Below are 24,796 nucleotides of genomic sequence, written 5' to 3'. Positions count from 1 at the left end.
AAAACAAATATCTATAGAAAAGTATGCTTATATTGAAATATGTCCAAAGACGTTATAACAAAACATGTAGCTCATGTTTCTTAAGAGCAGTCTTGTTGAGTACGATGATAAAATACCAAGTTAACATATTGTACATTTCTTGTGTGTGTGTGTGTGTGTGTGTGTGTGTGTGTGTGTGTGTGTGTGTGTGTGTGTGTGTGTGTGTGTGTGTTTTTATACAAAAGTGTCAATGCAAGTCACTCTGTACAATTCTTAACCTTTAGAAAAGAGGACCTTTTTTAATCCACTGCTGTGCACAATCAGTATTTGGAAGGCACTTTGCAACGGACCAAAAGCAGAAAGCAAAAACACATTTAGGTCTAAATACTCAACGAAAACACCTTTTACACTTGAGTACCAACACGAGTGAAACAAAAATCATACATCCCGGTGAAGAACACAAACAAAAAAAAGGAACATTATTTCCTTACAGCATCTCCCACTTCAAATAAACGATAACAGAAAACAACCCTTTATCACTTTTAAGGAGTAAATACTAGTGCAGAGTGGATCCAAAAAAAAAAAAAAAAAAAACTTGGTCAAGACGTGAGTTTTGCAGCCAGCAGTGTGAGCGCTGCACAGCGACAGTGAAGCTGTTACTGCCACCAACCAGTGATGGACGTTCAGCCCCCAGCTCAGCCCAGCCCAGCTCAGCTCAGCCCAGCCCAGCTCAGCTCAGCCCAGCTCAGCCCAGCTCAGCCCAGCTCAGCCCAGCTCAGCCCAGCTCGCGGGTCAGAACATCCAGTTTACACGTTCAATCAAAACGGCCATAACTTAACATCCCTCCACACGACAGACGAGAAACAAACTCTATATATGTACAGGACCACCCTTGACAAACACTGATCATATTGGTTGGTTCATATATATTTATATATATATATATATATATATATATATATTTATATATATATATATTTATAGAATGTGTATATGAATGGTATATACACTTGTTACAATCACAACGTAAGCATAAATAATATAGGAATGTACTGAATTTAACAGCCTAAATTACACACAAATAATTAAACAAAAGCAGGAAACACAGAAACTTTTTACAGACAATCACGACACTCTCTCACACACACACACACACACACACACACACACACACACACACACGGTTTGATTTGCATCATGATACAGGTTTTACAACACAAGAAAAAGAAGAAAACAAAAAACACCAACCTATGAGAAAGGTGTTAATCGACTGACGTGCTCAATAAGATACAAGATGATTACATTTTAATTTTGAATTATTTTTGTTTATCTTCTGACGAGCCAATTTTCTATCGTATAGACAAGTTTCGCTATTTAAGACTAAGGAGAAGTACGTCATGATTGTGAAAAGGGTCAAATTCATCTTAACTTGCAGGGAATCGATCTTCACACTAATCAGTCACATCCTGTCTAGTTGATGCACAAACTAATTCAGCAGCGTAGAAACGTTCATAACGGTGCGAAAGTGGAGCGAGATTTCAAATGAAACTAAAGCGACGCAGAGAAGTGGATTTGAGGAACCACGTCGTCACGGACTAACATTTTGGAGAGACGCATTTCCACGGCGGGACGCTGGGATGGACAGCTTCTGCCCCGACCTCGCGTCCGTTAGTGCAAACACAAGACGAGTCGTCCACCGTCGGCACGAGCAAAATGTGACAGGAGGCCGGTGAGCGATACAAGAAGTGCAGCCGATGAAGAATCCAAGTGAGCTGGATTACTAGAGTCTGTAAAAGTAGCAGTACTGGTGGTAGGTCCAGAGGCTGGTGGATCAGGGTGTGACCCCTTCTTCAAACCCACCAAACTTTGCACAACACACACACACACACACACACACACACACACACACACACACACACACATCTTCATTTAACATAATTTAGAGTGAAAAATTATCAAAACCAGAAAATCACAAGATTTTTTTTTGTTTGACAATTTCTTTTTTTTTTTAAGTACACAAAACTGAGGGCATGAATAAGTTAATAAAATATAATCTACATTTCTTAAAATATATAGTGAAAATATACCTTACCTTGGTCCCTGTTAAATGTACACAGCTGATTTAACACCAAACAAACAAGGCGGGGGGGGGGGGGGGGGGGGTCTCATTCCTAACGAGCTCAAGGCATGTTTCAAGACAAATTAAAGGATAAAAATATATCATCCTGGGAAAGTTTCATTTTCAAAAGGTATTCCTGCACAAACACTATTATTGTGGAGTTCTCATGGCTTTCCCCTCCTTACTTCATTTGTGTACAAATAATCAAATAACAAAAAAAAAAATATTCAGAACTTTTCCAAATGAGCTGCCCGTAGATTTGCTTCATGTCGAACATAAACCCCATCCAGCTACTCCGTCAGTGGAACTGATTAAGATTCACACCCGCTCAGCTGAACGGTGAATGACAACGCTCCTCAAAGGCTTTGTTCAAATACGAAAAAAAAAAAAAAAAAAAAAAAATGGCTTCTCAGTAGGACTGCAAGCATCTTTAAAGCTCTGGTTCTGAAACTAAAAGTGAATAACGTGACGGTGCTAATGGACCTTTAAACATTAGGCATTTCTAAATTTCTGACAGGAAGAGTGGTTGGCCAGCTTTTACGTAACCGTGTATATCCAAACTGTATCAACACGCGTCTTAAAACTGTAATTCTGACAATAGTTCTTCATCGAGGTCCTTGACATCCACCGGTGCGTCTCAGAGGCACAGCGAGCTGATAGAAATCAGTTCACAGTAAACGTGTCATGAAATATGCCGTGGGCCTGTTCAGGAATGTTCCTCAGAAAACCAAATCAAAACAAAATCCATCTCAAAAGAAGCGGAGAACAACAGAAACACAGAATTCAGCCCTCGTGTTGCTCTGCGCTAAAGACGTCCGTTTACAGCTTTTAAGAGAAGGACGATTACGAAGCACTAAAGTCAATGAAACGGCCAAAAGGTTGATTCACCGCGTACGTCAGAGCAGGTAAAGTGGGCGAACAGACAAGAAGTAATTACTTTTTTTTGTTTCGTTTTAAAGGTTGCGGAAAATAATTCACCTCATGTCAAGAAACGTTTGTGCCGCTAAGAAAGCTCAAAAAAACACACACACACACACGAGCCAAAAAAACAAATAAAAAGAATACCAAACATAACTTCAACAGATCAGATAAAGGAAATAAAACCTTCATGTCGTTTCTCTATAAACACTGTGCACTCACCTTTTTTTTTTTATGCTCTGAAAAAATAGAAAGGAGTAGGAATCGTATGGCAGTCTGTGAGAAAAATATTGGATACACGTCGAGTCACGCAACAAAACAGAAGAAGCAGCCTCGAGTCAAAGTGATTCCCAAACACAGAGCGTCTTCTGTGGGTGACCGGGCTTTGTCCTAAGAAAAGGGGGATTCGCTAGAACTTTAGCAAATGTGTCACTTCCCTCCAAAGTCGATTCCACTCTGACCGGCCTCAGCATCCACCAGTGAGGAGGCGAACGCAGACTGGACTATCTGAAAGCCAAAAGACTCGAGGAGGGACATGTTTTGTTGCGGGGAGAAGGGAGAGGTGAGGGAGGGGGACAGCTCATTTAAGCCCGACCCTGAAACCCCCTGGGCCTTCTGGGCTTTGTGAACTCGGTGCTGGTGCTTGTTGAGGTAGGACTTGGTGCGAAAGGCCTGACCGCAGATGCCACAGGTAAACTTCTTCTCGGGATCCGTCTTGGCTTTGGATCCCTCCGGGGAGCCCAAGGCCTCCGCGGAGGCTCCGTTGCAGGCCAGAGAGGGCATCTCGAGCTCCGGCCCGCCGTCGGGTTTGTGCGGAGATTTAAGCTCGTCGCCGTTGGACAATTCCCCAAACGAAGGGTCGGATTCTTCGGATTCCAGATGAGGACATTTGCCGGTGTTTTCCTGCCCGTCTGCGGTAAGCACAGCATGGATAGGGAGGAAGAGAGTGAGACAGAGAGAGAAATGGGAGGAAAGGTAGGCATGGATTAGGACAAATTTAACTACACAGTCATCCATCTCAGTCCATGTGCCCAGTGTCCACCGACAGTTCTGCTGCGCTCCTCCCACCAGCGGGCAGCGCTAGCACCATGCCCCCCCCCCCCACCCGCCCTCCTGCTGTGACTGTACTGACCTGCAGCAGGCCCATGGACGGGGAAGCCCGGCACCCCGCCAGAGCGACAATCCCAGAAATACGGAGCCCCACCTGCCTTCCCCATGAGCAGCTCGGGCTGCGGGCCCAAGGCTGGAGGCCCAGGCTGGGAAAGACCCGGGTGTCCAGAGAGCCCGTGAAAGCGAACCTCTGCCTCAGACGAGGTGAGAAGCAGCTGGCGACTGGCGCACAGGTCTGCACGACACCCGGCCAGGGAGAAAGGAAGGGGAAGGGGGGGAGGGGGGGGGGCAGACAGAACAGGCCGGCGGAAACCATACGGAGAGAATTACCTTCATTTTATCACGTTTGTTGTTGTTTTTTAAACAAAGTGAACTAGACAGTTTTACTAGTTTGAATGAATCCATGTTGAGCGAGTCCCACTAAAGCCGTCAGCGACTCATTCATTAACGTTTTCCTCTTCGTCCTTGAACTAGGTGACATCAATAAGTATTGAAATTATCAACCATCGACTAAAAACAGATGATATTTGCGAAAATACATCGGAAGTGAATCCTCCGTATTACTAAGCAACCAACATTTATCACATAAAATTCCATCAATTGAGTCATTTCAGTGCAGACCTTTCTCACAGTGGATATTTTTTTGCCTTATTAAAACACAGGCGTATTTAAAAACACAACGACCGTAACAAAGCCAGGACCCACTGTGCTCACCTGGATGATGATGTCATTAGTCACACCTGTGTGTTCAGCACATCCCTGTGAGAAAAGCCCATACTGTGTAAAACTAAATATAAATGTTCACACATATTCACAACTTGTTTTTTTTTTTTTTCTCACAAAATGAAATGACACCCGATGAAGACTGATTATAGTGACAGTACACACTTCAGCACGTGGCCAGTTCTTAGGATGAATCATATTTTCGGCTTTAAAGCGGATCCGATGGGTTTTATCACTCAATTAACTAAATCGTTAAAAAAAAAAAAAAAACAATGATTGCAAACTCCATTGAGTTTTTCCACTCAAATAGTCACAGTCTGTAGCTTTACTGGCAACTTTGCTATCTGATCTCTATCTGTCAGTCAGCTGTCCACAGAGCTGCAGGTAAACACATGTATGCTATCACACCAGGAGACAATAGAATGACTCCACAACCAAGGACACAAGTCCACTAGGTCTCTTAGAACTTCAACAACGCTATTTTGCTACTGAACCATCTTGGAAAGAAGCAGAACAAAAAGACAATTCTTGCATAACAGCATAACCTGAGCAAGCAAACAAAACATGATGTTGCCCAAAAGGACCCTACATGAAATCTAGGACACTTCTTTTGACACCTAATGCAGGAACATGTTGACCTGGTAGATCTGTGGCTCATCACCAACCATCTCCTAACTAGCTTGTCGAGTCTCAGCTTGCTTTTTCATCCTGCTAGACGAGAAGGTGAACTATTGGTTGAATAATAATAATAATAATAATAATAATAATAATAGCACTAGTTTAAAAAAAAAAAAAAGAGGCTTGTATAATTTCTCAAATTAACTCTAGCTCAAAAAAAACGCTAATGGCAAATTCCAACATGTGCTAATGCACCTGCAGCCACATAACTATCATGATGGAATTCAGAAGATGTCACACAAAGTGACCATGACTGGTTTTAATGATTCACTTGGAGGCTAATGGCTTCACCTTCCATCAGTTCTTGAAGCAAAAGCAGCTCTCGTGATAATCAATAACTTCGATGGCCAACCTCAGTTTTACTAGCCAAATAACATATTTTTTTCTCTCCAAAATGCTCTGCACTAAATTCCCATAACTCAACTCAAAGAAGTGCAATCAGCGGGTGTAGAGATATCGTCTTGCGTAACGTTGAGTGTGGCTCACAGTTGGCTGTGCACTGTCTCTATGCAGCCGCTTCTACGGTGGTTTCAATGAATCCTGGGAGAATGGAGCACGCGTTAGGACAACATGCGACACACCGTGCTGAACTGCTGCTGATGGAGCAGCCGAGCAGGAGCAAGACACCGTACGATGCCATGGCCATGCTGGACAAACACATACATACAAAACAAAAATAAAAAATAAAATAAAAAAATCATACACGGTCATGTGTAAGAGAACTGTCCACTAGGGCGTCTACACAACTTCTGCGTCTTCGATGATGTGTGGGTGACGATAGGTAACTTAACTTAAAATGTGTTTGTGTTACACTCCCAATGTCCCGCCTTATAAAGAGCTACGATTTCCACAATGTAGTGTTTTGGTACCAGAGGTGCACATAGTAGCAGGTCTCCTTACCTAAACTATAAACTTATAGGAAGAGATACACTGCTCATACAGCCAATCTGCAATTCTAACCTTTGACATGAGTCAGTGAAACTTCTGAGGACACACTGGGACGTCCGACTGTCCTCTAGCTCTTAATGTTCCAGTGTGTTGAGGGACCCTGACCCGCGACTACCTCCCTCATCGTCTATAGAGGAAACGTCCTCATAGGAAGCGTCAAATACGTCAAGCTGTGGGTTCGGTACGCTCTGCCTCCTCTGGATGAAAGACATCGACAGTTAGCGAGCAGAAAGACAACCGGCACAAAATGTTTCAGCGCAAAACGCTTGGCAGCGGATGTTGACGTGTGCTTTGCGTTTAAAAAACAAAAACAAAAACAAACATACACAAACAATGCAGCAGCATGTTTCTCCAAATAGCAGCAGAGCAAATGAAAGCCAGAAACATGAGCGTTTGGGGGGTGGGTGGGGGGCGGGGCGGGCGGCTGCTTGCCTTCCACTGAGCACTGGCGTCCCATGTGGTAAGGGGTGCCGTTGTGCATCTGCAGCTCCCCCCTCGGCTCGGGGAAGGTGTGCATTGTGGCAGAGGGGGGCAGTGGAGAGCCGTGGTGTGTCTTTATATGCACCTTAAGGTAGGACGCAGTGGAGAAACCTGGGACCAGAAGAACAGAGAACAAGGCAGTAGTTTGGACGCGCCTCGAGGCCTCGACTACGAGGAGGCGGCGCCCCGGGCTGTTTGATGTCGATGAACCGCCAGATACCGGTTTGACCCAGACAACTTCAAAACAATAACGATTTATTGAGGAGAAGTTTAATTAATATCCATCGCTTTGAATTTGATCTCTCACTAGTGAAGAGCGTTGCTGGGATCACCCCAACCATCATCATAAAGAGATATTTTTAAAATGATCACAACACTTTTATTCTTGTTTCACTGCATCAGCAGTTACACATCAGGCTGTATATCTCGCTGGCACCAGCTACCTTACCTCCTCCACTGATCTATTTCCTTTTTACCTCAGCTTTTCTCCACCGTCTTGATGATTTTAATTAATTTATTGATGCTTTTGAACATTTCACCCTTTAGTCCTCTTTATCCAGTATTCCCTCAGCTGCAGCTTTGTGCATTTCATGTTCCACTCTTATCTTGTATTTGTAAATCTAACACTGCTTTTATTGTCTCGCGTAGAAAAGCTCAAAAACAGGATACACACAACGTTTATTTGAGCTCTCTGTATAGATAAAAGGTTAAACTACCAAGGCTACAGGAGGAGACCAAGGGTGTGAGGAGATCTTGGTGTAGCGGCCACAGCCAATGGTGCTGGACTCTAGTGCTCTACCAGCACAACAAAAGAAGAAACCTAGGAAGCTTAAAAAAAAAACCCATGCTTCCTCCTGTGGCAGAAGAGAAATACACAGTGGAGGAGCCAGCACTGACACAAACAGCAGCACTCTTTGAGGTGTGACTCCCATCCCATCTTTCGTGCTAGGATGTATTTTATGTCCTATTTGAATGGTTGATGCATTGCACCAATGGATCACGCATCAACTCTTAGACATTGGTCGACCGGAGGTTTTTCTAGTTACGCTTTTACAGTCACGGCACGCTAATGACGGTCAACCTTCAAGTGTTTTTGGACCGAGTGGTAAATTTTTCATTACAAAGTAATTCAATGAAAATGTATTAATTGCAACGGCATGAGCGCAACTCCAGACATTCTTTGTTTCTCTTGGAACACAACGCAGAGTCAGCCAAATACCCCCCAAAAAAAACTGGATTACGGTAATTTATTTCTCTCCTCTGAATGTTCACGACTTCAGTGGATTTGTCTGGACGCGAGACGCCGGGCGTTTCAGAGGAGCCTGTAACCGCGCGGCGCACGCTGATGTATTTGAAATAAGTACCTTTGTTGCAAATGCCGCAGTAGTTATGCGTCCCTTCGCTGTGTTTCTTGAGGTGGTCCGTCATGTAGGCCGCTCGCAGAAACTTGCCGCAAACTTTGCAGGGGATTTTGTCTTCGTGGCACGCGAGGTGCGACCGGAGGCGATCTCTTGTCGCAAACGAGGCATTACAAATCTGAAATACAGAAATAAATATTGTTAACTCCTTTCGCACATGTCCTAGTTTAATATATTAACGCTGAGACTCTGAGATAGATAGATAGCGATTGTTACCTGGCACTTGTGGGGTCTCTCTGTTGTGTGAACCTGTTTGATATGTCCATTTAGGTGGTCTGGTCTGGAAAGAAAAAAAAAAGAAAAGGAAAATAATATTTGTCGTCATCTAAATTTCAACATATTTACACACACACACACACACACACACACACACACACACCTAAGGACCAGTACAAATCTTGTCATCAAACATTTGGTGAAAAAAACCAAACTCTCCCTCATCACATTTTTTGGGATTATTTTGTTGAGCAGTTAGCATGCAAAGTACCTGTGACTTATTCACTTATTTTATCTGCATGTCTTTTAACCTCCACAGCAGTAGATGGTGACAGTGAGTCCTGCAGCAGAACCCTGAGAGCTCTGAACCTGAGAATCTGCATCGAAGCCAAATGACTCAGATGACAAGTCACTCTGTTACACTTCAGCAGTTTTCCCAAAAACAGAAACCTAAAGGTTTGTGTATGACAACGCCTCAGAGTGTGTCACAGTCACACACACACACACACACACACACACACACACACACACACACTTTTGGTTTTGAACTATGCCCCCTCTCTCTATCAGTTAGTACCAACTCAAAAGAAGGACTTCCTCAGACCTAGATCCAGGCTTCTGGTGATAAAGTAACTGCATTGTGTGTGTGTGTGTGTGTGTGTGTGTGTGTGTGTGTGTGTGTGTGTGTGTGTGTGTGTGTGTGTCTCAAAAGCTCATTAACAGCTTTCTGCACAGCAGGGCTGACATAAAACTTCTTCCATCAGTTTTTGCTTTTGTTGCAAAGCTGTGTTTTTACTAGTTTTGGAATTGCAGTAGCAGAATTACCGAATACCTGAGTCTCACGTGCAGGTACAGAGTTGCACCTGTGACAATCAGTGTCCTGTGTGAGGACATTGGGGGACTGTCACAGTTTGTCTCCAACGTCAACAAAAAAAAAAACACACACAACATGTGTGAATACAAAAGTTCGACTCACCTTGAAAACCCTTTACCACAGCTTTGGCACACATACGGTTTGCCGACCGAGCCGTCGTGGGACCGCACATGGTACGACATCCTGTCCTTGCGTTTGAACCGGAGCCCGCACACATGGCACGCGTACGGCTTCTCCCCGGAATGGGAGAGCTTGTGTCGGTTCAGGTGGTAAACGTCGCGGAAAACTTTGCCGCAAATGTCACAGCCGACGTGCCGCCTGGTCCTCTCCCGTTTGCGGCCGTTGTCCAGCGTCAGCCCTCCGTGGAGCTGCACGCCGTTCTCCACCAGCCCAGACGGAGACATTAGAGAAATGCCCGCCGTTGACAGGCTGTCACCGAGGTTGTTTACATCGCCGGTGTGGGCTCCGTGCTGCGCTTCGTGGTTCTTCAACCGGGACGCCTCTGTGAAAGCCTTACCGCACGTCCCGCAAGGAAACAGCACAATGTCTTTCTGGGTGCTGTTATTCAACTGTACAGCCTCCGCTACCCCGCCAGCTTTCTTTGGTCTCCCCCTGTTTCGTTTGGACCCCGGGGAGCCCGCGTCGTGCTGAAACGTGTTGCCCAGCATTTCCGTTGACGGGGACACGGACAGTCCTTCGACGGGCTCCAATATTGGCATCGACGATTCCCCGCCGTCCTCCAACAACACGACCGTGGCGTTTCCACTCCCGTCCACATGCATCTGTGCATTGTTAGCGAAGGTTTGGCCGTTCACCAGCATTCCCGTTCCGTTCACGAGACCCTGCTGCTGCGTGGCCACCGTGGCCTGGAAGAGGCTGGCGTCTCCTCCGCGTGAGGTCGGGACGAGGATTTGAACGTTGGACTGCTTGATTACCTCCTGACAGATCTCTATGACCGACCGCATCAGCAGGAACTTGGCAGCTGTCATCAACTCGGGGAAGCACTCCAGTCGCACCACAATCCTGGAGGTGTAGGCGAAGTCCAGGACGTCTTTAAAAACTTTGGGGCTGATGGTGTGCATCTCCAGCTCCTTGGTGTCACCGTCGCCCTCCAGCTGTCGACTGAAGACCGACTCGAAATACTCGCTGCACGCGGCTAACACAGCTTTGTGCGCGGGGAAGCTCTCCTCGCCGACGCGTAAGATCACATCGCAGAACCTGCCTCCATCTTTCCTCTGAATGTTGAGGTTGTGTAGCATCTCCGCACTGTGCTTGCTCACCTGATAGGTGTACGAAGAAGTCCAAGACGGCTCCGCTACCTTCTCCATGCCGAATGCATCCAACAACAATGGTTGTTAGCGACGACGGTCGGAGAAATGACGGTTTTTCGGTGTAACGATTTCGATCCAGCTAGCTACAAAATATCCAAAAAAAACCAACCGCCCCTCCCCGTCGCTTTAGCATCTACCGTTAAACGTTAGCAGTAGCAGGGAAAAATGGCAGCCCCCCAGCTTCCTGTGAACCCTGACCCTGGTTTCTTGAGGGGTGGGGGTCGCTCTTGTTTGGTGGAAAAAAAATGTTTCTCTCGGGGGTTTATATTAACTCTGTATTTTTTAATGAATATCTCATTGTAACGGCTGTCAGTTAGCGGAGTAACGTTTAGAGCCCCGGCACCGCAGGGGTCTCTCACGTCTTCAAGCCGGAACGTTAACACGCAGGTCTCTTCCTGCCTGGTCGGTCTGTGAAACCCCTCCCCCAACCAACCAACCGCTAATAATGAAACACCCCCTTTGGTCTGTACGCATGTAAAGCCTCATCATACTGTACGAGCCACCGGGGGGGGGGGGGCTCTAGGATCGTGTACACAAGAACAAAGGTGTCCGTGAAACGCTACGTCTGGCACGAGTAGACGCCGGTGTCGTTGTAAACGGCAACTTCTAGCATCTGTAGGAGGTATTAAAGAAATTATCAATTTGGAGGATGAGTGTTTGTCATTTTTGAACAGGATCTCAAATGATCAATTTCATAATCAGTTTTAAGATTATACTTGAAAACACTGATTCCAATGAATTTGTCCACTCTCACACACAAGGGGTCACTTTTGACACTTAAATATACAATCTTTAATAATACAACTCATGCCACCACTGCGGTCTGGAAAATAACCATGAATCAACACCTCTCTGACAGCGTCAACAAATAGCCCACCGCATTGGAGTAGAGCCTTATCTATATTTTAAAGGTCTACACCAATTTCTTTTTTTTTTTTTTTTTTTTTATAAAAGCTTTCAAAATGCCAGAGCTTTTTTTTGTTATCTTTACAGAAACAAAAGGTTTTCTTAAATGAGATTAAAGAATTGTGACCAAGAAGTTGTAGAGAGTCCAGTAAGACCTCAATATCTGACATTTCTGCACCAACACGTCTTGACAAATATTGGCCCACATACTCGGCAATTAAATCAGTCTACATTGGACTGTAGACTTGAAATCGGCTCCGTACAACTCTTAAATCTCTAAAGTAGCACAACTATAACTGCCGAGTATCCTGACATACTGTATGCAATAAGTGGTTCTTACTTTTTACAAGTATTTTGGATGAGATTAAACATGCATGACAACTTCCAGCATTTCTCCTAGAAAGTACAGCCAACAGTAGAAAGGACGCTCTCTCACTTGCTCAGTGTTTGAGTTCAGATTTACACACAGGGAGCACTTTACTGTAAGCTACACCTGTACAGCATCTAATGCAATCCAAGACTGCAGCTGTGCCAGTTAATTTTTAATATGGAAGTCGTGGCTCTATATAGTTTTGTTTAGCACTTTTATTTTGAAGCAAAACGGGACTACAAACTACATTAATAAATGAACCTTGTAACCTGGATTATGCTTTTGTACTAGACAGTTTAATTGAAACGCGTTTCTCATGTATCTATACAGTCCAGTCCAACAGTTGAATCAACACATTTCTGACTTTCGTCAATGACCATGTTTTGCAAAGGCAGAATATATGGCAGAGCCGTTTGTATTTGATTGCACACGTAGTAATGAGTAATGAGGCGGCCACTGACTGTGTACACATTCAGAACAAATAGGAATACAAAACCATTTAAAACAATTAAGCAACTTGTGTTTTATGGACTTTTATTTATTAATTCTATTTGTGCTTTTTATAACTTAATAGCACATAAACAAACTGAATCCCAACCACCCTCAAAAAAAAAATTGACAATGTGAGCAGTGCTGCCCCCCCCACCCACCCCCTCCCTTCCCCCTCAGTGACAGGTTGGATAGGAGGATACACTTTTAAGGAAGAAAAAAAAACAAAACAAAAAAAAAAACACAAAGAAAGGCACAACCAGCGCTGGCTGCATCCCCCGGAGTTGTCTTGAAATCTTCCAGCCAATCACATCTACAGAAAAGGGCCACTACCCATGCCACAAAAGCTTACGAGTACACACTGAAGTTACTCAACAATTCAATACTTCCCACCAGCAGCAGCCCTTTCTTAGAGCAGTTCTGCAAGGGAAATTAAATTTGGACAAGACAAAGGAATGCTACCAGCTCTTGGGGACTTCCGTCTCGCAGTCTTCAGTTCAACTGCAGGATAGTTTCACCTTCCCCATTCCAAGAAAAAAAAAAGAAAAGGAAAAAAAAATAGCTATATACAGGGAGAATACGATTCTTTCCCATGGTCTGTACAATCGGGCCTATACATTATTTACTGCGCAGAGCCTAATACAAAAAAGAAAATTCACTCGGTCACAAAACATATCGCCATCGTTCGTCTTCCCTTTCCTGCTGATGAGCCTCTTCAAAAAAAACAGTGACTTCAAGGTTGAAGACAAAGCATGGCAAGGTTAGACTGTTCAGGTCTGTGCACCGTCTTTCAAATTAAAGTTCACATTTGTATGGTAACGAGGAGGTGGAGATGGGCAAAAAAAAAAAAGGGGAAAAAAAAGGGAAAAAAAAAAAAAAAAAAATCATCTTGCTTCCAGCAGTGTTTTTTCATTTTCTTATGGCCGGAACTCCAATTCATCGACACTTATGACCTTGGCGGGCATGGAGGGCAGCGGCTGTTCTAGCACGTCCGATCCAAACCACTTGGCGAGGCCCGGAGGGTTGGGGCCCCCGTGTTGCTGGGAGCCATTTGTCCGGTGAGGGCCTTGGCTCTGTGAGATGCCTTGATGCACTGATGAGACAAAAAAGGACAGTTTAATCCCAAGAGCTGAAGAATGTTGTCCCCTCTCATTGATCCTACCTCAACCTAAAATCCTTTTATTTTAGGTTATTCCTAGTGGCAGTAATCAACACCTCTGAGAGGATGCAATGCTTCAAACTAGCACATGCCAAGTCGTACTATTGGACTTCCACTCACTTGGTCTCTGTTGCTGAAGTTGCTGCTGCATAACTGCTAACTGCATTTGAGTATTGGCTCTAGGAGGTAGAAGTGGATGCCCTGTTGCACTTAGAGGGTACAGCTGCTGTCCAAGCAGGGCAGGAGGCAAGCCTTGAAGTTGGGCAAGGTCGACGTGTGTTGGAAATATACCTGGTGGGTACAAGCAAGACTTCCGTCAGAGGTCATCACGGTCAAAGGCTTAACATCCGGTCAATTCACAGTTAAATAAAAATGAGTGAGGATAAAACAAACAGAGCACCACTAACCTGCCTGCACAAGAGCAGGGCCTAGTTGCTGGGGCTGGATACCCTGCGCCAGCATTCGTTGAACCACATTAGGGTGGAGCTGGGGCGGAGGGCGCACCATAGGGACATGTGATAGCAGCGGTACGGGATAGATGGGACGCGGGAAAGATGAGGAGGGTCCTGGAGGTACCATGGTGGGCAAATGGTGGCCGGCAGAGCCAGGCCTGAGACGCTCGTGGTTCTGGTTTGGCAAGGTCTGTGAACCGGCCTTTAGTCCTCCAGACTGGGCAGCACTACCGTCCATCACCTCCAAGTATAGATTCGGGGAGCTGCCGTCTGTAAAATCGCACAAATCGCAGTGTTACAGTGTGTTGAAACGCACAAACTGATCCTCAAACCAGGAAGTTGTAGGTAAAGTAATGCTCTGTACCATCTCGAGTGTGTCCCGCCGCCTCTTCCTTCATTTCTGAGCGACTTGACGGTTCATCTCTGCTTTTCTCTTTCGTTGCATACATTTTGCGGATCACGGATGTAGGCGTAAACGACGGGGACAACTGTAGTCGACAAAAAAAAAAAAAAGAAAGAAAATTTATACCAGCAATACCAAAAAAAGTGTTTAGAGATTTACAGACAAAAGTGCAACTTCATTAGGACAAGTGTGAACAATGAGAGCAGGGTGGGTGAAGCTCTTGCTCACCATGCTGGTGACAGCGTTGCCTGGAGAGTGTCTTTCAGCGGGCTGAGGGCCTGGACCAGGGGAGCGATTCACACGCTGCAGTCTGTGGATCACAGGCGCAGACGTAACTCAACGAGAACACGCTAAACCATCCCCGCTATCGGGTTCAGGCGCACACATTCGCGACACCGACGTATGCCAATACGTGGAAAAACACGTTCCATGATTGTTCAGAGAGTTACATTTACTCTCTATATGTTTATATATATATATATATATATATATATAAACACATACATATATATATATATATATATACATATATATACATATATATATATACATATATATATATACATATATATATATATATATATATATATATATATATATATATATATATATATATATATATATATACATATATATATATATATATACATATATATATATATATATATATATATATATATATATATATATATATATATATGTATATATATACATATATATATATACATATATATATATATATATATATATATATATATATATATATATATATATATATATATATATATATATATATACATATATATATATATGTATATATATATATATATATATATATAGAGCAGAACGACCAAAGTAAAGTCGTAAGCAGCACCTCTACGCTAAGCTGTAATTTGTCATCATCCCAGGGGCTAAAATTAACAAGCCAGACACGTAGCTCGAGTTAAATGTCAATTATTAGGTCTTATTTCACCCTGATAGGAGACTGAAGTATCTAAATACCCTTTAAAAAAAAACAAAAAAAAAACTAACCTATTTCGAAAGGATTTGTCCGGTGGCGGCTTGTAGCCAGACTGGAATGAGTGATGGGCATGTAGAGCAAGGTCTTGTTGAAATGCCAGAGCTTCCAGGTCTGCATGACTCACAGGCATCGAGAGCAACCGCATCTAGTCAAACAAAATATACACACACACACACACACACTTAAATACATACATACAATAAAGCAAAATATATATTTTCATAATTCAGCCAGTCATTGTGACTCATCCGTTTCACTGAAAATATATAACATGATATTGTAAACGGAGCCATTATGTGATTTCACAATATAAAATAAAGTTAGTCTTCTATTAACTATCAATTTACATAGAGACAATTGATTGTGTGTAAAATATCTTTTCAGTCATCAAACAATAAAGCTATTGTTTAGGTCACCTGTTGCTGTGCAGCGGATCCAGGGCTGATGGACCTGTGAACATCAGCGAAGTGTTCTGGCAGCATGGGCTGGTGACCAACGGGAAAACCTTGAGGAAAGAGGGAGAAACAACGATATGATCCGGCTCAACAAACACCATCGACTTAAAAAGAAATAGAAACTGAAGATGTTGGCTTTTGACATGACCACAGCCCCAGTGCAGCACTCTTTAGTTGCAGTCAGATACTAATATACTTGACATTTGGTCATGCTGAAAACTACAGAACATTTTTTTTTTTTTAAAAAGTGTTCAATGTTGAGCTTCCACTACTTCTTCAGCCCCTGTGGAACATAGCCTCTGAGATTTCTTCCACTCCTACATTCCTGTTGCTACATCTCACAGGCGTATGAGCAAAGCTGTAACAATGGTTGAGTTGTATTATTATTAATAATACATTGTTAGAGGCAGCACTGAGGAAACTAACATTTTATGAAAAAGAAACATGACGTCATGAACTCTGTGGTTAAAGCCTATTGATGGAGAGAAGGCTGATGCATACAGTGCGCATTCTTTTCCATTTCAAGGTGTGGTTCACACGGCTTGGCTGCAACGTGTCACTTTTCTAATTGGATTACCTGCTGAAGGATGCATCCGACTGTTGTAGTAGTCGGGTGAGGGGGCCCTCTGTGGAAAGAGGGGGGGCGACGGGCCCTTGTGTAGCAGGCCGTGTAGAGGGGCGGAGTTTGTTGGGCCCTCGGATTGGGCCAACAGATTACCGAGTCGTGTAGGAGAGGAGCCACTACGAGCGGGACCTCCCAAGAGCTCCTACAACACACACACACACACACACACACACACACACACACACACACACACACACACACACACACACACACACACACACACACACACACACACACACACACACACACACACACACACACACACACACACACACACACACACACACACACTTAATCTGCCAGTTCAGATTTAAAGGCAAAGTCAAATTTACACACGTTTAGATACAGCACACACAAAGCTACAGTGTACGTCAACATTAAAACTTTATGTTTAGGTTTTTGGTGTTTTAAAACCCCGGCTGCCCCTAAAACACACTCTGATTGTCTTCCGATTGGTGTGGACTTCATATTTCTCCTGCAGGCACGGCCTCGAGTTTACATATAGTGTTCACAGACTGGGTTTAATATAGAGATATAACAATAGAAATGCAATAATCAATACTAGTAAAATTCCTAAATTAAGACTACCTAATGGAATGTGAAGACCTCTAGCCTAGACTAAACATTTGTCAGCATTAGCCTGAGAGGATAGTCAACATACACACCTGAAATATGTTTTTCTGCTGCTGATGAGGCACCCGAGCTTCAGACATCGTCACCACGGCCGGGTCTGCAGGTTGCTGCATTGTACGGGGAGAAACGATATGTGGCCGGTGTAAAGCAATCAAAAACAACCACTTCCCTGTAAAAACTCATCTCAGTCAACAACGTAGAGTGTGTGGTAGACATTTTGAAGTGTGTCAAAACTAAAACTCGGCATAGAAACTGCTATCAAGTCTCCGTGAACTTCATGAATATTTTTGACGTGCATCTTATGCAGAATTTGGTGGAACCTCTTCAAAGTGCACCACTGAAAAAGCCAACTGAGATGGATTTATACACGAGTCGCAACCAAAGTGTCCCTCGTGAGATGGACAGACATGCACATATACGGCTGTGTTCCTTAATGAGCATTCACGCAACGACACAGTCAACCTTGTTCTTGTCTCAGTACAAAAACAAATCAATTACAAATTCAGAAACTGACTGACTTGCATAAAAGACACATGCATTTTTCATACATCACAAAAAAAACAACAACCTCCAAAACATTTTAACAAATTTATGCCCATCATTTATGCCCATCACTTTCTTGTTTGTCTATGAAATGTTCTTGCTTGCATGCAGCATCACACTGGGATGGATTTGCATGAATACCCGCTGCATTGACACATGCACATCATGTTTACTTAGACAGTAAACACTTGTGTCACAATATAGATTAAAAAAAAAAAAAAAAAAAAAGAAGGTAGAAACTTACACTGTTTGTGGTGGGTTTGTGGTGAGTTGGCAGAGTTCCACTTGCCTTCATGCTGCTGACTAGTTTATTAAAGGCCGACATATCCGTGTCACGCAAGTGCGGACGGGCGCCGGAGCCACCAGTCAAGGCTTCCTCTAAGTGTTGAGCCATGAAGGGCGTGCCATTCCCTCTTTGAGGAGGCGGCACTTTTCGCACCTGTGGTTCTGAGCCCAGCTTCATCCCCTTCATTCCGCCCTCCACCTCCTCCAGCGAGAGCACCGCTCCACAGTTAGCTGTGGACAGATGGATACGAGTCAACGTCATCTAGCACACTATGAAAACACAAACAAGCTAGTGCTATAGAAGTAAATGGAAATGCTGATTAAGAGAATGCCATATAATTCAGATTCTCCGTTTCATAAGCCATCAAATGTGTGAATCTGTCCTTAAAAATAACCAAACAAACACTTATTTCATATCACCTTTTAGACAAGAATGTACAACTCTGCATACAGGGACAATCATTTAATTTTGTTTTGATCGTGAGGTTTAGCAGAGGTACAGCGTTCATAGTACAAGTACCAACAATGTGCACAAATTGCACTGTCAGATAATATTACACAGAACTGTTTTGGCCAAATTACCCAGCAATTTTTTTTTTTCCTGGAACATTTAGTGTCTGCTCGCTGACTCAGAGCTTCAGCCAGGGAGACCAAATATGAGTGTGTGCATTTTTTTTAGTTTTTTTTATAAATGTAGTGCTAATGTTGGTGATTATAGCATTTTATGAAATTTGATGATCAGACCATGTACTGCTACTACAGATCGTCTAATGTACCCATATTGCCTAACAGTACATCCTAGTGGACAGTATGTTCCCCAGTTAAAGTTGCGTCATGGTGTGATTGTTATAGTGAGCCGGCACTCACTGCTTTCCCGTAGCCGAGCTTTGTTGACGGACAGCGTGGAAAGGAGAGGCTTCAAGTCTATTTTGGCCTTGTGCAGCAGCTCCAGGATGTCCACCTTCTCCTTGCACTCCGATGACTGAATAGGTGTGAAGTATGAGGCCGGGCCTTGGCTCGAGGACGAGCCGCGTGGCTCAAACCCTTCAGAGGAGCGAAAACAGGCAAAGACTTTAGGACATTGTGTTTGGGGGGGGGGCATGTACATTACAATGCAAAAAATGTAACAGGCTAGTAATCAAATAGCACTGGAGTGATATGGTAAAGCAGCAGTTTGGTGTTGACAAAGTTTAACGCCTCAATTTTAAACAAGATGCACCCCCAAGGCCAAGATTTGAATGCCACACCCCGCAGATCGAGGTTCAGTCAAGATCGGCTAGAAAATATTAACCGTAGCTTCAACAAGAGAACAAATAAAATCCAGGGGATTGTTCAGTGAAGCAAATTTCCTTAATCATCTATCTGTAAGGGTGGGGGAAGAAAAAGATAAACCGGAAATAAAAGAAAAGATGTATGCATGAATCAAAATTCTCATCTTTTTAAGAGTCTTTGTTACATCACATGAACAAACCAAGTACTCATCAGCTGCACGCTCCAGATCAGACTTGAAATTAATTTTGAATCAAGAAATCAAAAGATTTTAAAACTTTCTGAAATCAAACATGAAGGTTATCCTAATACTTCATAAAGCTCACTTTAAAAGCCCGCCGATCTTGATGTTTTCATGTGAACACAGCTTCACCAAAGACCGTCTGGTTTTAGGCTACATAGCTAAATAAAACTCCCGTTAGGAAATCAAATCATTACCTGCAAGTTTCTCCAGCTCCTCGTGCGGAGTGGACCGTAGACTGCTGGACCGGCTGCCTGAAGGACTCAGGTTACTGGAGAACCACTGACTGAAGCGACTAGCCGACACGGGGCCCTCCCCCAAAACGTCCTCGATCATCTGCAAGACAGAAAACGGAGCCTGTGAAACAGAGTGAGAAACAAAAGTAACTGCAAGCCGAAAAGGTACGTGGACAAAAAAGGTGGCACTTACGTTTAGAGTGTTTTCCCATCGATTTAGCACAAAATGTGCCAGAAGATTGTTGATTCAATGCCTCAAACCAGTCTGTACATTGTATTTAGTTTGTACTCTGATGTACTTAGTTCTCCGATTAGAAGGTCTAATATAGCTATAATGATGGGCATAAATTTGATACCTTTTGAACCCATCTTTAACCCCATGCAGCAGCCGTTGACAATATTTAGAAAGTGCAACATTCAGAGATAATCCACCACCAGCAGCAGAGGTAATCTTGTGCTGACACAAAGTATCTGCAAACTTAACACTTCAGGGCTTCAAAAAGGCTTGTTTATTTTACGTCAATAGAAATCATGAGCAGATTATGTAATCTTGCAGGTCACTCTAGTCTCCAAAGTGTTCTTATTGTATAAACATGAGGAAAATGTGCGGCAAGTTTGTTTGAGGGGGAGGGCCAAACACTTGAAAACCTCTACTGTTAAAAGTTGATCCTGACTAGAAGACTCGTCAGGAAACGGGACTTTTTAGATGCCCTCCAATTTGTGACAATTCACACCAACAAAACCACACAGTGCAGCCCAAAACTTACAGAGGCCAGGCCTGGCATGGTCTTCTCCAGATTGAAGAATTCATTGAAGTCAAAGTCTCCGGTCGTCTGCTCGGGCAGAACATCCGGGTGGGGAACCTCCTGATCGGCAGTAGACTGCAAACCTGCATCTCGCTCAACTGCCTGTCCACCATTACATTCCACTCCTGCACAAAAAAAAAGAAAAAAAAAAAAAAAAGGTTATCAAGATAATACCCGATTATACAAACAGTATGAAGAAGTTAAACTGCATTAGGCTTCGACGTGCCTTCTCTTATGGACTCCGCTCGCTTCCTTGACCGCTTGGACCGGCGCTTATCATCCTCCAGGATTTTGTCGTCAAATCCGATGAGCTCAATTGTCTCGGACTGGCTGGTGGGACCGGCTGAGAACCACTCCGGCTCCTCCTCTGCATAAGAGTCATTCCGTCTCCTTTCACTAAACACCCGTTTGTCACCAAAGTCCCTCTGCAAAAATACACGACAACGTCACATCACTGTCAAACGAAAAGATTCACGTGCAAATAATTGATTAACACATATACATCTCTTTTCCTTAACTTCAGAATCTTTACAGGGGGTTTTGTGAAACATAATACAGGACATGCGAGTTTGGTGGTTTTGCAAAAACATTGCCAACCTCAATGTACTGAATGCCTCGCTGTCCAAACACTATAGGGAGATACATTATGGATGGACTGAAAGCAATGAACACCAACCCTGAATCTTTTATCCTTAAAGTCTCTCTCACGTTCCCTCTCTTTCTCCACACGGGCTTCTCTCTCAAAGGCTCGGGCAGGAATTATGCGGCCGCTGCCGATCCTGCGCGCCCCTCCCAGACGAAGACTCTCGTTCTCCTTGTTTTCCAGGGGGCTGATTGGGCGACGGGCGTGAGGCGCAAGTGCGGCGTTGCCTTGACATCCACCTCCGAAGCTGCGTCGCTGCGGGCTTAGTATGACGTCCAGATCGTCCTCCTTTAACCGCTCGCGAGGATCTGAACACAACGCAGCAAACGAGCTGGGCTTTAGATGTTTAACACCGACGGTCACGTCATAAGCTGCTGAATATTCAGGAGTTGTGAGCATTAGAAATCCACCTCTGACATTAACATCCTGCTACAGAAAGTAAGATCATTTTATGACCCGTTTTTGGTTTAAATCTTAAATCCTTTACCTGGAATTCTTCGTTTCAAAGGAACTCTGTCATCCACATAGTCCTTTTTAAAACCTTCCACTGGAGAGTTACGCTCTGAAGTGGGATACAGGGAGGCGTGCCACTTCTCAGGGTCCCAGACACCATCACTGCATCAAAACAACATGTGACACGATTAAAAACACACTCCAGCAGCTGAAAAAAAAAAAAAGCTCTCAAATGAGTAAAAGATCATTTTCATGTTGCATATTAAAAGGCTAATACAGGGCACAGCTTATATGTCTAGTATATAGATTTTCTTTGTTTCTGGGCATTAGAAAGACCAATTCTAATACAATTTAACAACTGCACTGAGTAAAAGTCAGCATGGCCAACATAATCTAAAACAAACCATCACAGTGGATTTGGACCTTTATTCTCTTTAATGATATTCATCAGTCATTCATGTCTAAAAGGATGGATCAGGATCGACAATAATTTAAGCAGGAAACACACAAACACTGTTACGGAGTAGGTGAGGGACTGAACTTCTGAAGCAACAGTTTCCTTGATTTAGACGCTGCCTCTGGAATGTACAAACTATAATAAAATCATACAAGTGATCTGCAAACCAAACACTTCGTTTATATGAGTTTTTACTCTCAAGAAGACATTAAACATCTAACATCAGAACCCATCGTTGACTAGCCACATGTCAGTGTCAATATCTCCTCTAGGAATTTAAAAGGGTTGCTCTGTTCAAGACTGAAGTAGATGTGACTAAATGAGAGCAGATCCTGAGGATATTTAGGGGCCACCCAAATTTACAATTTTATCAAATCTAGCTTGAGTTATAGAATTGTTTGATGCTACACACTTCACACGGTTCCAGCTGCACACATGGTTAGACAAAGCCTCACTTGATGCATACTTTGATCTCTATGATGTGGTCTAACTTCAGAGGCATGCAGGGACATGTGCTTTATTTTCTATACTGAACTCTAGCATCTGTGAAATCTAATCCCTGTTTTTTTTTTTATGCCCGTCCACCACCATGGTTTCTTTCTCGTCAGCTTATGATTCATGTGAACACATTATGAGCAAAGCAGACAGCTAATTAAGTCAGTTACTGTCAAAAGAGAAGCATGGAAGTTGACGTTTTTCAATGATGCCCATCTAAGCGGTCACATTCCACAAAATTTGCTATATACGATCTGAATATTATGTGGATTGTGTACGATGGAGACTCAGTCTTACCTGTCATATTTCTCAGAAAGACATTCTGGCCTTTCATTTGAGACCGGCAGTTCTTTTATTTCCAGAAGCTCCTCCTGTATAATAGTGATCAGAATCAGTTTTTAAATGGCCAGGTACAGGTGCAACTACCAGGAACTTGAATCCGGTTGACACACACACACACACACACACACACACACACACACACACACACACACACACACACACACACACTAATACAGTAGTGCAACGGTGTCGTGTAAATATGTTAGAATATGACGAAAATAAAAGGTTGCTTTATATACAATGCTGCGAGTGGATATGTGTAGTATAAGCATTTCAGTTTACAGTAGATTCAGTGAAACGAATGGCTTGTGTGCGTACAGAAGAACGCTGTGTGGCCTCTATATTACACCGTTGGTATTTCTCTTCACCTTGGTGTATCTGTAAGGAGCTGTGGCTGCTGGCTGGTTAACTTGGTCCACAGCAGCATCTCCATCACCGGTCTTCTGCTCGACACAAGCGTCGTTCTCCATGACTGCTCTCTCAGACGAACAAACCGCTTCCAGCCCAACAATTAATTTGTTCCTGTTGGAAACATATTGAACGTTTTTTGAGGTCATCATGCAGCTCCATCGACTTAATTTAGAAAAAAATCTGGACAATATAGTCTTAACAATAAACGTAGCATGTGAAGTACTTATTGGTGTTATTTGAAACTCGTTTGGAAAAACAATAGATAAGAAAATAAACCTGGCCACATACATGAACAGACAGTCAAAAAGTATAAACACATGATCAACAATCCTCACCTAACGTCAGGCTAACTTACATGGGAACCCGTTTTAGCGAACGCTGCTAGCCAATTAGCAGGTTAATTGACAACAGCCATAGACCGCTGACATGGGACGTGACACGTCAATTACCATTATTTACCTAGCCTTAGCGTTAATTGAGAAATTGCTTGTAAAGTTAGTACCTGGACCGTGAACGAAGCCGTTAATAAATACATCTCGAGCCAGTAACGTTACAGACCGTTGATACATTCTACTGCTAACGTTAAAATTAATCATCGCTTAACTGTTTCAGAAAAATATACGCTAACAATTACCCCAGATACTAGTTAGCTAAGCTAGCGTCCAACACAGTTGGAGTTAACTCTGAACATCATCCAGCCAGGGTATCTTTTGTAAAATGTGTACAAACGACTGGCTAACAAAGGAAGTAGGTTTAGAAAAACACAAACGACCAACTTACTGTTTAAATGCTGCGTGGAATACTGGTTGCTCACGGCCGAGAAGCGGCAGTTCACGTTAGTTAGCTAGCTAGCTAACCTAGCACCTTTAGCTAGCTAGCTAGCTAGCTGGGGAATTGGGGATAATGCCCACCCAGCGAGTGCCAAAATCTTAAACCGGTTGAGTTGTTGCAGTGGTATCAGCAAACACACACTATACTGGGGTAACTAAACAAAATAACGAGTCCAGGCAACAAATTAATTCACACGGTGACTGTGTAATCTCAAAATTATTGTCTGCTCTTTCTCTGTTTTCTAAGTCGTAGCAGCAATTTTCCTCTGATCACCGCTTTAAGAAGGTCCTAGGAAAGATTACATTGTGCCCATTGCGCCTGTGTAGAATTGTGTATAATCTGGTGTGCGTTGGCCGTGTTGTATCCTCACATTAAAATCATAATACAGGAATTACGTCTTGATAGTAAGATATTTGTTGTGCAGCTATACAAACGGTGGTAGAAAATCTAACTTGATTTGTAGGGGTTTAATTTACA

At 43.3% G+C, this 24,796-nt stretch overlaps 2 protein-coding genes across 3 annotated transcripts; both read right to left on the bottom strand.

The window, feature by feature from the left end:
• Nucleotides 1-2,141: 2,141 nt before the first annotated feature.
• Nucleotides 2,142-11,147, bottom strand: patz1 (POZ/BTB and AT hook containing zinc finger 1). Of its 2 annotated transcripts, XM_068712140.1 has the most exons (6): nt 9,566-11,147; nt 8,590-8,653; nt 8,320-8,491; nt 6,908-7,066; nt 4,149-4,361; nt 2,142-3,927 (listed from the first exon to the last, which is right to left on the bottom strand). In XM_068712140.1, exons 1-6 carry the CDS (start codon nt 10,789-10,791, stop codon nt 3,446-3,448), a joined length of 2,316 nt encoding a protein of 771 aa, XP_068568241.1. In that variant the 5' UTR covers nt 10,792-11,147; the 3' UTR covers nt 2,142-3,445. The 2 variants fall into 2 exon arrangements, with proteins under 2 accessions (XP_068568241.1, XP_068568240.1); XM_068712139.1 differs by lacking the exons at nt 4,149-4,361; nt 6,908-7,066.
• Nucleotides 11,148-11,723: 576 nt separating this feature from the next.
• On the bottom strand, nt 11,724-24,579 carry eif4enif1 (eukaryotic translation initiation factor 4E nuclear import factor 1). The gene is made up of 19 exons (XM_068712137.1): nt 24,269-24,579; nt 23,446-23,599; nt 23,033-23,106; nt 21,818-21,945; nt 21,364-21,638; nt 20,914-21,112; nt 20,649-20,812; nt 19,843-19,981; nt 19,003-19,179; nt 18,095-18,366; nt 17,340-17,414; nt 16,627-16,816; nt 16,011-16,099; nt 15,606-15,739; nt 14,802-14,883; nt 14,535-14,658; nt 14,126-14,440; nt 13,839-14,009; nt 11,724-13,652 (listed from the first exon to the last, which is right to left on the bottom strand). The coding sequence occupies exons 2-19, from the start codon at nt 23,545-23,547 to the stop codon at nt 13,477-13,479; spliced, it is 2,886 nt and encodes a 961-aa protein (XP_068568238.1). The 5' UTR covers nt 23,548-23,599; nt 24,269-24,579; the 3' UTR covers nt 11,724-13,476.
• Between the last annotated feature and the right edge of the window lie 217 nt (nt 24,580-24,796).

This window comes from Cebidichthys violaceus, unplaced genomic scaffold, assembly GCF_023349555.1.
Source record: "Cebidichthys violaceus isolate CVI_PGR_0920_01 unplaced genomic scaffold, fCebVio1.0.p SCAF_17, whole genome shotgun sequence".
Lineage (NCBI taxonomy): Eukaryota > Metazoa > Chordata > Actinopteri > Perciformes > Stichaeidae > Cebidichthys > Cebidichthys violaceus.
Note: the sequence above shows the minus strand (reverse complement) of the source record. Positions and strands in the feature narration are given on the sequence as shown.

Coding starts and splice junctions, on each gene's coding strand:
- patz1 (XM_068712140.1), bottom strand. CDS start 10,791: ATGGAGAAGGTAGCGGAGCCGTCTTGGACTTCTTCGTACACCTATCAG. Junction 8,654..9,565: donor TGTGGTAAAGGGTTTTCAAG/GTGAGTCGAACT, acceptor TTTTCTTTCCAG/ACCAGACCACCTAAATGGAC. Junction 8,492..8,589: donor AGAGACCCCACAAGTGCCAG/GTAACAATCGCT, acceptor TCTGTATTTCAG/ATTTGTAATGCCTCGTTTGC.
- eif4enif1 (XM_068712137.1), bottom strand. CDS start 23,547: ATGGAGAACGACGCTTGTGTCGAGCAGAAGACCGGTGATGGAGATGCT. Junction 19,180..19,842: donor GGAGCTGGAGAAACTTGCAG/GTAATGATTTGA, acceptor GCTCCTCTGAAG/GGTTTGAGCCACGCGGCTCG. Junction 18,367..19,002: donor AGCTCGGCTACGGGAAAGCA/GTGAGTGCCGGC, acceptor ATCTGTCCACAG/CTAACTGTGGAGCGGTGCTC.